Source organism: Sinohyriopsis cumingii, chromosome 6, assembly GCF_028554795.1.
Source record: "Sinohyriopsis cumingii isolate HCF-2022 chromosome 6, ASM2855479v2, whole genome shotgun sequence".
NCBI lineage: Eukaryota > Metazoa > Mollusca > Bivalvia > Unionida > Unionidae > Sinohyriopsis > Sinohyriopsis cumingii.
In genome coordinates, this window is record NC_142966.1 from 125,533,695 (window position 1) to 125,551,729 (window position 18,035).

At 36.0% G+C, this 18,035-nt stretch overlaps 1 protein-coding gene across 1 annotated transcript in view; it reads left to right on the plus strand.

The window, feature by feature from the left end:
• The first annotated feature begins 642 nt into the window (after window positions 1-642).
• Window positions 643-18,035, plus strand: part of LOC149797898 (uncharacterized) — a 40,894-nt gene continuing 23,501 nt past the window's right edge. Inside the window, exon 1 of the mRNA XM_089962932.1 lies at window positions 643-1,030. Coding sequence (XP_089819058.1) covers window positions 896-1,030 — 135 coding nt within the window. The 5' untranslated portion in view covers window positions 643-895. The remainder of the gene's footprint in view (window positions 1,031-18,035) is intronic.

Below are 18,035 nucleotides of genomic sequence, written 5' to 3' on the forward strand. Positions count from 1 at the left end.
CCTGTACAAAATATTTTATTTCTAAGGCAGTATATATTCTTAACAGGATTGGTATTCTGTCCTCTTATGAGATTTTTGTCCAAACATTGCAAGAAGTCATTTTCCAAAGACATACACCATATATATATATATATATATATATATATATATATATATATATATATATATATATATATATATATATATATATACACGCTTTGTTTTCCCATCACCAACCCATAAATTTTTTTTTTTTTTAAATTCGAGCTTTTCCCACATACAGAAAGGACATTCAATTCAGCACACTATTACTATGTTTTCTAACTTGGTAAGAATCATATTTTATCACATCTTTAGAAATAAAAAATTCAGTTATCAAAGAAAACAAATCAATGAAAAGTTGGGGGTGGGGGTGGCATTTCTGAGAACTGCATTGTATTATGTCATTATTTAATCACAACATAGCCGATTATCGCTTAACACTGTTTGGCTTTGAAATACGTGAAGACGTTGGTACACTAGCTCGATTGAATTTATGACGCTGGCTTGATTTAATTTATGGCACAGGTGGTCTGATCGATAAGAACTGAATGTAATTTCTCAGGGACTGAGACTCGGATGTTAGTGGTAATTTAACGATTGTGTTGCATTGATTGTGTTGCATTGATTGAAATTCGACGAGAAAGAATTACAGAGCACAGAAACTCCGAATGGAGAAAGACGAATTGACCTCTTGGGCTCACCTGGGAAAATACCTGCATTTTTGTTATTTATAGAAATTACTGGGGCGGAAAAAATAAGTAACCGATGCGTTGCCCTCGAGCTTTGCAGAAGACAGGCAAAAGGTCTCAGTTCTCGCAGTGACTCATAGTACGGAGGGAGACACTACCTTCGTGTAAATAAGAATGGACAGAACATGGGAGTGAGATCGGAAAAACAAAAGATTTCTGAATCGTTGTGTCGACATCAGGATATTATGGCCATTTTAAAGCGATTTTTGTGCTTCTCCAATACACGTTTCGGCAGTTTATTATCTGGAATTTATAGTTTGGTAAGTGACATTTACTGTTTAAATGTTCTACTCATATGTTTAACGTACATGTATGTCATGTCTTATCTTTGTTAAATACAAATGTCACGAGAAAGTCGATAGGTAGTCCCAGGGTACCGTGTATTATTTTGACACTTCAGATATTTAAAGACACCTTTAAGAGGCGCGATTCTCTCTCACCTTTAAGAGGCGCGATTCTCTCTCTCTCTCTCTCTCTCTCTCTCTCTCTCACACACACACACACACACAGAGTCTGGCTTGAGACATGTGTCATGCAGTTTGAAGAATCTATTCCATGACACTATCTTTAAAATAATATTGTGTTATTTCATGATTTTTTTATTCAAATGAGAAATATCCTACGCAGTAGTCAAGTTTTACTTGGCATTAATAGATCACCAAGATATATGCCATATTTCGGGAGATTGCTGGTAGAGTGGAGAGCACGGTGCGTAAGGTATCTCTGTGTTAAGGAAATGACAAGGGAGGGCACTTGCGGGGTGAGGGTATTCCGTACTCATGTCGAGTGAAGTACGTAACAAGGATTTTTGTAAATCCCCAACCCACCCCAAGCTTTGTTTCTGTACTCGAGCACTAGAACACTAACAGTTTGAACTCTATTGTCTACAATAAAATCACTACACACACACACACACGCACGCACGCATACACACACACACACACACACATACATACATACATACATACATACATACATACATAGACTGTAAAATCACCTTTTGCATCTTATACATTGATACAATAAAAAGTTCAGATTGGATGTGTTCCATCACAAAAGAGAATTGGAAAATTTCTCTCATACAAACCTATAAATAACACTTGACCGCTAGACTGGAGTAATACATCTTGTCGTGTCAATGCATTTATTGGGACCATGCTTTCAATGTTTGACAGCCAGCATACCCTCATTATCGTGTCAAGTCGAATTCCACTTCTGCTGATTACCATTGCATCCTGGGGGCAGTTAATTAACACCGTATGGAAAGGTGAACTATATACAGACAGTTTTGTTTGTGGGCAAAGCTGATTTTTGGGTGGGGTGGTAAAACAGTAAAATCCTGATGAGATATGTTTATTTTCGATATTTACTTATAATAAAGAATTCTTAAATTTGCAGGAAAACAAATAAAGGAAATATTACTGTACGGCTATAAATATTTTTTTGTATTAACGTCCGAGTAGTCCAAGACGCTTGGCTTGATAGATCGCTGACTGGGTTCGAGTCTCGGGATAGGCCATTTCGGGTATGTGAGAAAATTTGCCAATAGCTTTCCTTGGGTCGGTGGTTCTTCCCGAGGTTCTCACGGCGTCTTCCTCCACCAAATGCACTCGCCGCCTTGTATAACCTTTACAACCTTTTATTTTTCCATTGACCCTGATATTATAATCACACTACCACAACCACTTTTAAAACTTTTGAGGCCGTTAAATTATAATGTACAACACAAAATCGCGGACAATCGAGAACATCTTTGCAAGACATGCCATAGAGACCGCTCCGGTGGCCTAGTGGTTAGAGCGTCCGCCTCGGATGCGGGAGGTCATGAGGTCGATCCCCGGCAGAATCATACCAAAGACTTACAAAAATGGTACTAACAGCTGCTTCGCTTGGTGCTCAGCATTAAGAGGTTAGTGTTAGGACTGGTTGGTCTGATGTCAGGTTAATGTGACTGTGTGGAACATCATGCTACATGTCTGCGGCATGATGCCCTAGTGCTAATATCACTATAAACTGCCACACTGCAGACATCGATGCGATATGACTGAAAAATTGTTAAAGCTACGTTAAAAATCCAATTTACACACACACACACACACACACACACACACACATGTATATGTATATATCTAGTACTCTTAGTTTTGGACATATCTTTTTCATTTAACTTTTGGACAAGTCTGGTATATATAACTTTGGATAAATCTGGTATTTTTAACTTCGGACAAATCTGGTACATTTAACTTTTGATAAATCTAGTACTTTGGACAGGTCTGATACATTTAACTTTGGATACTCTGATTTATTTAACCTTGGATAACTCCGATTCATTTAACTTTGGATAAATCTGGTACATTTCCATGAAAAGGATTACTACCGTCCGTACTCATTTATCCCTCGCGTATGCAATACACGGTGTGACATACTGATGTGTGGGGGTGTGGGGGGGGGGGCGTGTGCGTGATTTGAATTTTTAACGTAGCTTTAAAACATTTCAGTCATATTACGGTACGGCTATAAATATTTTTGTATTTTCGTGGTTTAAGGCTCAATGGATGTAGGTGACTCTATTGTCTTCTTTCACTTTTTGAAGTATACGATAACGTATGGGATTATGTTACGATGAACAACGATAGAAATGTGTGTGTGTGTGTGTGTGTGTGTGTGTGTGTGATTTGGATTTTTAACGTAGCTTTAACAATTGTTCAGTCATATCGTTACGATGTCTGCAGTGTGGCAGTTTATATTCATGCCTAGGACTGGGGCATCATATCGCAGACATGTAGCATGATGTCCCACCCAGTCATATTATCCTGACACTAGACAGACCAGTCCTAATACTAACCTCTTAATGCTGAGCGTCAAGCGATGCATCTGTTAGTACGATTCTTTTAACGCTTTGGTATGACTCGGCCGACGGCCGGGGATCGAACCCACGACCTCCCGCATCCGAGGCGGACGCTCTAACCATTAGGCCACCGGAGCGGTCGATAGAAGTATTAGAGGTTGTTAAAAGGCCACCCAATAAGTTTCATTTACACATCAACCACGCTTAGTGTAAATCTTTAAAACTTACGTGTACCATATGCAAATAAAATTGATATCAAAGCAGGAATTTTTTTAGTTCCAGGATCAATAGTCTAAAACTCTTCATGGTATTCAATCCAACTTTATACACCTGTGAAGCAAATCGCATTTGGGTTCCATTTCCACTTAGAATTTTCCGCATTCGATATACTTTATGTTACCATGGAAACAAAATGTATCATCAGTAGTAGGGTACCAGAATACTTTGTATAAAATATTCAGGGTGTTGTGCGATGTCGTGCTATCAGTATGAGGTTTTTTTTTGTTTTTTTTTTTTTGTTTTTTTTTTTTATAAGCATAGGACCGGGCGATATCTCGAGAAGACGTGTCTGCATAAACACAGGGAATAATGATCTGATGGATAGATGTAATTCAGATGTTATTTGTAGTAGAGATAGTATGTATGTATGCATGTATGTATGTATGTATGTATGTATGTATGTATGTATGTATGTATGTATGTATGTGTGTGTGTGTGTGTGTGTGTGTGTGTGTGTGTGTGTGTGTGTGTGTGTGTATGTATGCATGGATGTGTGTGTGTGTGTGTTTGTGTGTGTGATTTATATACACTCATCTGAAAATTATCACAGGAATGCGTTTTATAATACAACAACTCAACCAAATTGATAATGCTACTGATATCAGTACACATTTCTTAAGTATTATTTTAATCGTTTCTTATCACTGCATACACACAATGCATGGATATATGCTATATGCTATCCACCTGTGAAGTTCTAATGTCGGAGATTTATTATTCCATTGCACGCAATTTTATCAATTAATATCCCATATCAAAAACACTGATTGCGCTTGCTCGAGTAAGTACAACGAAAGAGACGAGTTTAAGTTTCCAATGGATTGATATGAAAGAAATCGACGATGACTCCTGGGTTGTGGGAAAAACATACTTACATATCTTGATACCCAAACGTTATTATTTGTATTGTTTCACATTGGTCTTTCATATGAGAAATGTTTAGGCCGGGCCTTAACAATGAGCTTATGTACTTTAGGCGAACCGCTTTTAGGCCGGGCCTTATCAATGAGTTTATGTACTGTAGGCGAACCGCTTTTAGGCCGGGCCTTATCAATGAGTTTATGTACTGTAGGAACCGCTTTTTAATACCAAGGTTTTTTTGTTTCTAACGATTTTGAAGAAATTACAACGAAATATTAGTCCGATTATGATGTTTCGGATCTGTTTAATTGGATTCTGGTTCTCGCTGTCAATTTAAAACATATGGAGAGAGAGAGAGAGAGAGAGAGTAAATAAAATCGAAACCACAAATCACGATGACCTGTTTAGAAGATTGTCCAGAGACAGCGAAAATCATACTATGTTACTTGGTTGTTTTGTTTTCTGCAAAAATATTCGTTTTGTGAAAATATATTTGTCCCTTTGTGGCAAAACTATCTGCCGTTTGATTTTGTTGCTATTGTTGTTCTGGGTTTAACGCCATTTTAAGCACACGTTAAAGCTAACACAGACACACGGGAAGCTACTGGCAAGATTTCTCATATACCCTCACTGACCGAGTCCACGCGGACAGTGGTGAGATGGCAGTGGTCGGTAAAGGCGAACACTTTAGACCACTTAGCCACCCAGAGCCTTTGTTGCTTTGTACCTTTTTCAGTAGAGTCCATCTGCAAAATACATGAACCCTGATATGACATTGCAGACCAGGGTTTATGTTATTTGTTCTACTGTTTACTAATAAACTGCATAGACCCAGATCTAATAAACTGCATAAACCCAGATCTGCCAGGGAAGTAAATAATTTGGACTCGACTTACAAGCGAGCATAGAAGATATATATATATATATATATATATATATATATATATATATATATATATATATATATATATATATATATATATATATATATATATATATATATATATATATATATATATATATATATATATATATATATATATATATATATATATATATATATATATATATATATATATATATATATATATATATATATATATATATATATATATATATACATATATATATATATATATATATATATATATATATATATATATATATATATATATATATACGTGATGAAAATTGGTTATAGTTGGAGTTACGTAAGCTACTGGAGCAGTAAATTACTTTTTTTCTTGTTCTTCTCTATTTTTATGTTTGTGTGGGTGGTTGTACCATGACAGTCTGATTTTAATTACATCGTTGTGTATGATCTTGTGTTTTTTATGGATTGTTGTACAACTGCCGAGGATAGCCTCGTTTTCATTAATTACAAATACAATAAGGCTCTAACTAAGAGCGGTCTATGTAGACCCTAGACATCTTTTTCGTCCGGACTTTACGTTGAGAACTCGATTTTGGATTAAAAAAATTATGATTTTTTTTTTTACAAATCAGTGACAAATATTGTTTCATCAAACATGTTTTTACACGACTGGTTGATTGACCTGTGTTAAATGGCACATCAACACAAACAAGTTTATTTTGGAGCAAGGCAATTGACGTTTTAAATAAAATAGTGCCTTGAAAAGAAAACGCCACTGCGGATGACCCGGACAGGCTTTGGTTGGATTCGAACACGCATCACTTGACATTAATTATAGCGTGCTAACCATTGAGCCATCACGACTACGAACTCTGCACAATCCCCATCTTTACCCACCCTAACCAATCTCCACCCAGCATTTAACGGAAGAAACAATACAAAAACAGTAACTTTTGCAAAGTTCTTTATCAAAAGAATTTTTTTAATATTCGTACGGTGGATGCAATGTGTTATTCATTTACAATTCCCGTAAACATTATTGTCCCAATCATGTTAGTCATCCGAGTAAATTGCCATTTTTGTTAGCTATTTGCTCATTTAAGGACATACATTACAAAAGAAAAGAAATGCACTGAGTTTGGTTTTTATAGACTGTTTTTATAGCAAAGGGACAATAAATTCGCGCGTTATTCACAGACAATCTTTTATCCTCGACACCAAACAGAAAATGTTTTTAAACGGGTGATGCATGAAGGACCATCAACTGCCGGAAAAGGGACAATCGTTTAACACTATTTCGAGTAGTTATTCAAGAAATGAGCAGTTCCGGACAATATTTGAAGGACCCAAACAAAAGCTAAAAGCATCCTGCTGGGTTCCTGGACCTTGATAGTGCCTAATGCATTTCACAAACAGTTTCTATCTGTATTCTATCGAGTTGTTTTTATTTATCTAAAGACTTTATTTTCTTCGTTCTGTTATAGTTAGAATCAAGTCTACCTCCTCCTAGGTCATAATCCAAACATATCCAAGCCACTATTTCTTTCCAAACATGTCCAAGCCACTATTTTCTTACTAGGTGTTTTTGAATACAAAAATAGCCATCAGCCTAACATTCCAGATTCCATCAGGGTCATAGCCAGGTGATTTATAAAGTTTCAAATAGCCTTTATGGCTTGAGAAACCATTTTAAAAGTTGATGAGCGTTCGAGAACAATGGAGCGTCTGAGCTAAAGAATTCAGACACGTTGAAACTCACGTTGTTTGTTTTCCTTTTTCCATCTAACTTGCATTCTCTTTCTTTTTGTAAATAATTTATGGTCCTAAGTTTGCAAGTAATACCAGGTCCCAATTTTATAAGTAATATCAGGTCCCAAGTTTGTAAATAATATCAGGTCCTAAGTTTGCAAGTAATATCAGGTCCCAAGCTTGTAATATCAAGTCTCGCGTTTTTAAGTAATATCAGGTCCCAAGTTTGTAAATAATATCAGGTCCCAAGTTTGCAAGTAATATCAGGTCCCAAGTTTGTAATATCAAGTCTCACATTTTTAAGTAATATCAGGTCCCAAGTTTGTAAATAATATCAGGTCAGAACTTTGCAAGAAATATCAGGTCCCAAACTTGTAATATCAAGTCTCACGTTTTTAAGTAATATCAGGTCCCAAGTTTGTAAATAATATCAGGTCCGAAGTTTGCAAGTAATATCAGGTCCCAAGCTTGCAATATCAAGTCTCACGTTTTTAAGTAATATCAGGTCCCAAGTTTGTAAATAATATCAGGTCCCAAGTTTGCAAGTAATATCAGGTCCCAAGTTTGTAATATCAAGTCTCACATTTTTAAGTAATATCAGGTCCCAAGTTTGTAAATAATATCAGGTCAGAACTTTGCAAGAAATATCAGGTCCCAAACTTGTAATATCAAGTCTCACGTTTTTAAGTAATATCAGGTCCCAAGTTTGTAAATAATATCAGGTCCGAAGTTTGCAAGTAATATCAGGTCCCAAGCTTGCAATATCAAGTCTCACGTTTTTAAGTAATATCAGGTCCCAAGTTTGTAAATAATATCAGGTCAGAAGTTTGCAAGTAATATCAGGTCCCAAGCTTGTAATATAAAGTCTCACGTTTTTAAGTAATATCAGGTCCCAAGTTTGTAAATAATATCAGGTCAGAAGTTTGCAAGTAATATCAGGTCCCAAGCTTGTAATATAAAGTCTCACGTTTTTAAGTAATATCAGGTCTCCATTTTGTAAGTATTATCAGTCCCAATTTTGCAAGTAATATCAGGTCCCAAGTTTGAAAGTAATATCAGATCCTAATTTTGTAAGTAACATCAGGTCCCAAGTTTGTAAGTAATATCAGGTCCCAGCGGTGTAAGTAATATCGAGTCCCAACTTTGTAAGTAATATCAGGTCCCAAGTTTGAAAGTAATATCAAGTCCTAATTTTGTAAGTAACATCATGTCCCAAGGTGTAAATAGTATCAGGTCCCAACGGTGTAAGTAATATCGAGTCCCAACTTTGTAAGTAGTATCAGGTCCCAATTATGTAAGTAATATCAGGTCCCAAGTTTGTAAGTAATATCAGGTCCCAATTTTGTAAATAATATCAGGTCCCAGTTTTGTGGGTAATATTAGATCCCTTGTTTTTAATTATATAAGGTTGTACGTTGGTCGGTTCCATAAGATTGTTCTATAGATGCGGTTGCTGAGTATCAGCTGTAATAAAGCACGTACAACTGATTCGTGATTAATTTATTTTTTTAACTTTCTTTTCTATACTAATTTTATTGTATATAGTAAAGTAACATCAGTGTGTTAACACTATGTTGATCCAGTTTGGTATATCAAAAGATCATAGCTTTTTTAAAACCTTATTTTTTGGTGGAGAAATCTAGAAAACTTACATTTGTTTTTGTATTGTTTTTTGTTGTTTTATTCTTAGGTGGAAGGTTGTAGGGTTAGAGAAGATGAGAGGAGGCGGATTAACATGTGTCGAAATAAATATGCATACAACATCAATTTACCAATTATATTTTTTCATCGCAAAAATGAATGACAAGAATTTCGAGTTCCTAATTTCGCTTCTTGTGTGTGTGTGTGTGTGTGTGTGTGATTTTGGTTTTTAACGTAGCTTTAACAATTCTCATATCGTTACGATGTCTGCAGTGTGGCAGTTTATAGTGAGGTCTAGCACTTGGGCATCATTCCGCAGACATGTAGCATGATGTCTCACCCAGTCACATGATCCTGACACCAGGCCGACCAGTCATAACACTAGCCTCGTATGCTGAGAGCCAAGCAAGGCACCTGTTTGTGCCATTTTTTAAAAAAAGTCTTGGGTATGACACGGCCGAGGTTCGAACCCGCGCACTCCCGCATCCAAGGCGGAATTTCGCTTCTTCAAACTATTCATAATAAATTATGCCAAACTGAGTTGTAATGAACTTGTCAGTAAATGTCAAATCCTAAATCAAAGGTATGAGCGTGATAAAAATAACCCTCTGAATGCAAAATACCCTTTACCTTGTATATGATGCGCAACGTTACTTGTTAAGCTATTCAAAGTTCCATGGCCAATGTCGTGTGTTAGAAAATTTTCAAATATTAATTCTTGTTACTCATACACGTATGGAAGGGGTATTTTAAACGTGGCATTGTCCGTCCGTTTTAAATGTTTTCATTCATTTTAACTTCATTCACACTTTTGAGCGTGTGTATATGCGTGTCTTGCCTGGTACATTCTTCTTGTTTGTATTGGTCATATACTTTCGCATCAGATTAAGGGTAGGTGGCCTTTATTCATAAAATAGGGGAAGAGTTTACTATGAGTTTGAGAAATAGGACAATAGAAAAATACGCTATTTAACTTTGATAGCAACACAAAGAAACAAAAACCTCAGTGTACTGGCACTCTAAGGGCACAGCTGTCTTGAATAGTTAGATTTTTGCAGCGCCTTTGGGTAGACGGTGATTGTTCATTATCCGCGTGTCACGTCGATACATCATTCATTAACCAGGTGACGAGGACTTACAAGAGTATACAGACTTTTTACCGTACTTTTCCTTCCAACAATTTGCGCAGCACCCTACTCTGTTTTTTCACTTTAGTTTCAAATCTGGGCTCCTTTATTCTCTTCCCAGTTTCCTCCTTATGCACTCAAACACTTAACCAACTCGTGAAAAAATATTGTCATTTTCAGGCATTATGTGATTAACGAAGCGAAAATGTAACCAAATATTCTGCTGGGCATAATAGATTGACGGAACGCTCCGGTGGTCTAGTGGTTAGCGCGTACGCCTCGGATACAGAAGGCCGCGGGTTCGAACCAAGCCCTAGTCATACCAAAGACATAAAAATGGTAATAGTAGCTACCTTCTTTAGCGCTCAGCATTAAGAGGTTAGTGTTAGGAATGATCGGCCTGGTGATAGGATAATGTGACTGGGTGGGACATCATGCTACATGTTTGCGGCATGATGCCTCAGTGCTAGACATCATTATAAACTGCCACACTGCAGACATCGTAGCGATCTTACAGAATGATTGTTAAAGCTACGTTATAAATCCAAAACACGCACAAAAAATCGACAGAAGATGTTCCTTTTTATATTTTTATTGCAGAAAAGAATGTCTGCTTACATAGGTGTTAACGGGACGTCAGCACAACACTGGCTACATGATGCCGATGAAAGTTCTTAAAATGTGCAGATAAAAAAGTGACAAGTCCCTTCACAAGATTCACAACACTTTTTGAAGATATGCAAGGAAATTAGATTATCATTTCCCTGCGAGGCATGAAAGGGACCATTCCCGACTTTCAAATTCCCAAGTTCGATACCTCTTTATGTATGCACGAGGTGGGAGTGAGGTGATATATTTAATAATTTCATAAAATGACATTTTCTTTGTATTTTTAAAATCAGTATCGTGCCATCGATCACTTCAATATTTAAAAAAAAATATTTTTCGGCATGGAGTTAAAGAATCGATAATAGAGATTACCACTCAAAGTAAAATAAATAAGGAAACTTGACTCAAATGCCATATACTTTCTGATATGAATAGGAAATATAGTCCCATACTTTATATCACCTCAGTGCCAATAGGTTCGTCAGTGTGTGTGTGTGTGTGTGTGTGTGTAATTTTGGATTTTTAACTTAGCTGTAAAAACAAAATTAGTCATATCGCTACGATGTCTGCAGTGTGGCAGTTTATAGTGATATCTAGAATTGGAACATTATGCCGCAGGCATGTAGCACGATGTCACACCCAGTCACATTATCCTGACACCAGGCCGACCAGTCCTAACACTAACCTCTTAATGCTGAGCGCCTAGGGAGGAAGCGGTTAGTACCATTTTTATAAGTCTTTGGTATAACTCTGCCGGGGTTCGAACCCATGACCTCCCACTTCCAAGACGGACGCTCTAACCACTCGGCCACCGGAGCGGTTGAAGGTCTGTCAGCCCCATCCTCACATCACCTGTCACGCAGGATTGGAACCGTACCAACAACACGTTCACTTCGATCAGTGCTTGAATTCGGATGAACTTTCTGTTGTATCTTTTTTGTGCCTTTGTGACGATATCAGTTTCGGCGCCTGGGTATATCATTATGCAACTTAAACTTTCTAGAACATATCGTTTGTATATATATATATATATATATATATATATATATATATATATATATATATATATATATATATATATATAAAAGGGTAGCTGAACTTTTCAAAACATGGCCTGGCTACTCTAGATTTAATCGATATTTTTGCTAACCTTTCTTTATGAATTTTATAAATATAATCGTTTCCATACTTTTCGTGGATTCTCTATTGTATCGAACCCTCAGTAATAATAATAATAAAAATAATAATAATAATAATAATAATAATAATAATAATAATAATAATAATAATAATAATGATAATAATAATAATAATAATAATAATAAGAAGAAGAAGAAGAAGAAGAAGAAGAAGAGAACATCCTGGTAAAAACCACCGACCCAGGGAAAGCTACTAGCAAGCTTTCTCCCCTACCTTTTAGCCCTGTGGAGACTAAAACCTAGAGCGTGTCGAGGGGAGATGTGAATAATCTGTAGAGGCAAGCGTCTAAGACCATTCGGTCACTCGAGCCGCGGGGGTGAGTGGAGGGAGTGGGATATACTAATTTTGTAACCAACCTTACTGTTTATAATTTAGTTTAATATTAATTGTAGTATGATTAAACACATGAGAATGAGCTAAAAGTACTCCGACTTAAATAAAGTCCGTTCCACTTAAAATTAAGATCGTTCTCCCCCGCCCCGCAGTTATACCCCCCCCCCCCCAAGTTGCTGCACTTTTACTCAACGACAGAAATGATTGACTAAACCTAAGGCGAATTTATGATCGGAATCATTATTAAGAATTGTAATTTTGAGACCGATCCGGTTTCCTAAGTGGTTAGAACGTTCGCCTTGGGTGCGGGAGGCTGTGGGTTCGAACCTCGGCCGAATAATACCAAAGTCTTTAAAAAAAATTATAATACAAGCTGCCTCGCTAAGCGCTCAGCATTAAGAGGTTAGTGTTAGGTCGACTTGGTGTCAGGATAATGTGACTGGGTGGGACATCATGCTACATGTCTGCGGCATGATGTTCCAGTGTTAGACATCATTATAAACTGTCACACTGCAGACATTGTAACGATGTGACTGGAAAATTGTTAAAGCTACGTTAAAAGTCCAAATCTTTGTCTGTCTGTCTCTGTCTGTCTGTCTGTCTCTCTCTCTCTCACACACACACAGAGACTTGCCATTTTGTGCTGATCGATTAGAAAATAGTAATATTGTTAGCGTTGGAACAACTGAATTAGAATTTCTCACACCGTATAGCCACACTTGTGCTGAAGTGCCTTTAAACGGCACATAAAAACAATAGCAACTTGGCTATGCATGAAACGACTCGAATGTTTAAAGAGTAGTTAAGCATCATTGTTAGGCATGCTTACGGTTGCTGAGGAAGACAATACATTCTCACTTCTTAAATCTATCTAGATAAAACCTACAAGGAGCTTAAAGTAATATCTATAAATTATCGCTCCATCATATTTTCTAAATAAGTTATTAGCAAAAGCAAATATGGCTTTATGATAATAATAAAAAAACTTGACGTTTACTGTTTTACTTTCTTTTTTTATTTCGTTCGCGGATACAGATTATTTGCAGACCTCTTGACGTTGATCGATGCACTGGACTATGCATATTTCAAAGCAACTCTTCAGCGATTGACAGATCTGACAAGCAAGCTTGTCGTAATGACTCGATCATCGTCGTATATATTACATAATAGTATGCTATGTTAGCTTATGCATCGTGTTGAGACAAAAAAATTGATTGATCGCCAGTTTTGATTATGCAATATACATGCCTTTTGAGGAGATTTTTGTGCCTTGATTGATGTGTTAATACTTTTGATTTATATTTAGTAGCAGCAAGTGGTAATATATTTATCACAAACTAGAACGCAAGTATAAAACAACCACCACTACTACTACTGTTACTCATGCTACTACTACTACTACTACATATTCTGCTGATACTACTACTAATAATAATCATCATCATCATCAATCAATCAATCAATCAATCAATCAATCAATCAATCCTCATACATGTAATAACATCACTGGCGTTTTCATCATCTTCATCAGTATATTCATCACCATTATTAAAATCGCAATTAGTCTCGTTCAACCCGATTTTGCCATGACTCCGTAATATCTGCACCATACTTGGGTCCAGCAAAATGCTTTATTGATCGCTGTTTCCGACATCCGGCTCATTGATTAAACTTTGAACAATTATCGGTGTATCCTCGATTTTCATCCATCAAAGCACATCAACTGTGTGGCAGATACGAACATTTTAATTTTTATTCTTGAGACCGCACTTGAGACAAAACACGTCACGATGTATCTGAAAACTAAAGTGTTAATTCATGTATTTAAAAAGGTTACTTTCAGTTACAAAATGTAATTTTTTGGCTTGAATATAGCTTGTTATATATTTAGTAGCACTTGTTATTTACACAATACACGTTCAGGGAATATCATAGACTGCGTACTACTGTAATGAGTAAGAATTTAACGCTGTTTGGGTTTTTGTTTCTCCAATACTGGAGAAATAATTTGCCTAATACATCTTATTTTTTGGTTGAGTAGACAGAAAAGTTCGAGGTTTTTTGAGTTGCTTTACGCATTAGAAACCTCAAACAAAATAAAGACATACTTTCTGTGATCATTCGCGCTAACTATTCCACTGTAAGGTTAAACACAATCTATTATACAGATGTCAATGCAGAAGCCGAGTCTCAATTTTAAAAGTCGCAAGTGTCAATAAACATGGCGTCATCTCATCATCCCATAACGCTTTACATGAACTCATTTCATCAACCGATCAAGTAACTTTTCCGAATTTGGGAAAGCCATTCTCAGGCGTTACAACAAAACTCCGTTCATCACCACAATCATCTATATCTGTGTAAGGATAAATAAGTCCACCAGTTGTTGTCGTAGTCGTTAAGAAAATCATTAAAAAATTTCTCTAATTTTTTGTGGACATTTGCTAACCAGTAAAGTACATTATTTGTATCATGGAAACAGCACTAAAACCTAAATAACAAAATAAAATAACTAAATTGTCCAGTTCAGCCTCGTTGCTTTATTGTAGGATGAAAAAGCGAACAGGTGTGATTCTCCTAGTCCCAGAAATACCACAAACATTAAATTACAGTTCTTTCATATAGATACAACTATATCCAGTACATGTAACAAAACCATATGCTAATTTTTATGTTAAGTTCGTGTTGGTGTTCATGTTGTGCTCATGCTACTGTTAGTGTTCATGTACTATTCGTGTAGTAGACATATTAGTGTCTGTGTTGGTGTTCGTCTTGGTGCTTTAGTTAATGTTCACTTTATTGTTCGCGTTAATGTTCAAGTGAATGTTCATGTTAGTGTTCGTATTAATGTTAGCGTTAGTGTTCATGTTAGTGTCTAGCATGCTCGAATTTATATGAAATGAGAATGTTAACATCCTCTTCAAATATACTCTCCCTTGGTGCAGTAACAATTTTGCAGACTGTTCATATGCGTGAGAGAAATAGAGACAGATGGAAATGTAAGAAACTACACAAACGAATTCTTCACAAAGTCTGTATGAGCAAATGTGTGTGTGTGAGAGAGAGAGAGAGAGAGAGAGATATATTCTTGTGTTGCAATGTTCTACTTGTCTAATAAATTGATGGCTCATAAGTGGACGCTACATACACACACCAACCATTGACCCACAATGAGTAAATGAAGGTGTGTATTGCGATACAAATAGCACACATTTTTGGGGGTTTGAGACTAATTAACGCCATTATAGAAACCCAAATCCAAGCAAAATCCTCATCACATTTTACATATTATATTCGGGATATATGCATATGCCATTAAAGTTAACAAGGAAAGAGTAGTGTCTTAGCTATAAAAAAATAGGCAATTTTGTATTTAAAAAAATTAAATTCCTAAAAATATATTCTGAATGACCATATTTCACTGTATGGACTTTGAGACTAATGTTTTGTTTATTGCTGACAACTATTTTTCGAGAACAAGGGTGAGGCACATGGACCTGTAATTTCTTGATTTTATCCTGGTCATGCACGTGGACATTTAGAATACTCGCGTTAATTTTTAAGGAGGAAATAAAGAATTTATTGCCTTTTTTCATTATAAAATTATCCAATTATATAATATTTTGTCCCTCTGTCTGTATGTCTGTGTATATATCTATAACGTCTCCTTTTTGCCAAGATGGACAAGATTTGTTTTCAAAGAAAGAAATGCATCGTTTTATTAAATTTTTAATAAAATTCGGTACATTTTTTAGTTTGGGTCAGTTTCTGGGACACTGTTGCTGGTTCCCTTATGCTACTTATACTAATTAGAAACCGGGCCAACTGGCCTGCAAAATGTTGCAAATCAAAAAAACGAAAGACACCACCACCACCATCGCCATTGACCATCAGAATATTTCTTATAATGACAAAAATTGCAAACATAGAAAACCGTGTCACCTAGGCCACTGGCATTCAGAAATTTACGAAGCCATACTTGGGACACAAACACTATTGGTTCTCAGAATTTTGCTTCAAACCTACACCATCGGCCTTCAAATGTTTATTAGAAGAACATGGGCCAGTGCTCGTCAAGTTAGTTGTTAAAAAAAAAAAAAACATGAGCCAATGATCGCAAAAAAAGTTCTTATAATAAGAAACAATCATTTGCTAGTCTTCAAAATAGTTATCATAATAACAGTAACTAAATTTAAAGCAAACAAAAGCAAACATAAAGCCTACCAGAAGCAAACAAAAAGCTAACAAAAAAGCACACAAAAAGCAAACAAAAAAACTAACAAAAAGCTAACCACTTGTCCTCAAAATAGCTGGTATACAAAGAAAACACTAGGCTAGTAACCTTAATTATTTTAGTTATAATGAAAATAGTTGTTATATAAAAACCTGAAATAGCGTATATACCGAATAACATAACATTTAAAGTTAGCATGCTTTTACAGTACCCAACCACAGCAATGTTTACTGCATCAAGTCGCACCAGAAATGTGCTAACGAAAATGATAAATCTCATTTTCGGATGAAAACAGTCATTATGTTTTACAAAATAAACAATTTAAGGCAATCCAATTTTGTTAAAAATTCTGTCCTAAAATTGTTGCATAATTTCGGGACCTTTTGAGTCGATATAGTAATGCAGTAGTTAATCGCACTGACACAGAAATGGAGAAACATATTCATGCAAATCAAAGTTTATTTTTGTGGTTTAAAAATATATAATAACGAAAACGTACGTTTTTGAATATTTATAATGAAATATTTCACTCATGAATTGGAAACATTTTATATTGTCACAAAGGCACTCGTAACAATATAAAATGTTTGGACTTCACTCGTTAAATATTTCCTCAAGAAACGAAGATTCTCTCTCTCTCTCGTTTTATGCCTGTTTAGTATGAAAGTAGAGTGTTCTATCATTCAGTCTCTAAGCGGAGTGTTCTATCATTCAGTCTCTAAGCTGAGAGGGGGTCCGGGGTTGTCCAGTGGTCTAAGTCGATCTCCTTTACAGCTCACTCGCATCTCACCTCTGTCCGCAAGGGTTTCGGGTTTCGATTCGGCTAACGTTGGTACATGATAAAGCTTGCCAGTAGCTTCTGGGTTCTTCCTCAACCAAATATGCTGGCCATATGTATACCCTTTCATGTGGCAAAAAATGGCGTAAAACCTACAAAACCATAAGTCATGTTCAGTTTGTCTCCACAACTGATTAACATTTACGAAACGATTTATAACACCAAGCAGCGTGTCTCTTTACTATGACTGAAGTGAACAAAGCGTATGTGAGAGGAAAGTCGACTAATATATTGTATTTTCTTACTGACCAGACTGTTAGACTAGCAAACTATCATGTCCAATTTTGCATTTCCCTCTATAAAAGGAGTCAGGTGGAAGTTTGGAAATACCTAATATTACTCACAGAATTAAACACGGTACAATGATGGAGCTTTCCGTTTGGTTATCTTTCCTTTAGAAAAGTCGGCATGATACTCGGTACGCTCAGGATAATCTCAGCTTCAGGTTTTTATAGTCATTACAGGGATACCGGATCGCTTACGTCGATGCATCAGGAAAGGAAGAGGGAAAAAGAAATAAATATAAATGATCCATACTATTTTATTACATTGGTAGATGAAATAAAATATGAAGTTAAATTGGCATGACACCGATAAACAATTCATTATTTAAAGTTTATTTACTAAAGCTATAAAAGATTTGATGATCATTAGATTAAAGTGCCAATGAGA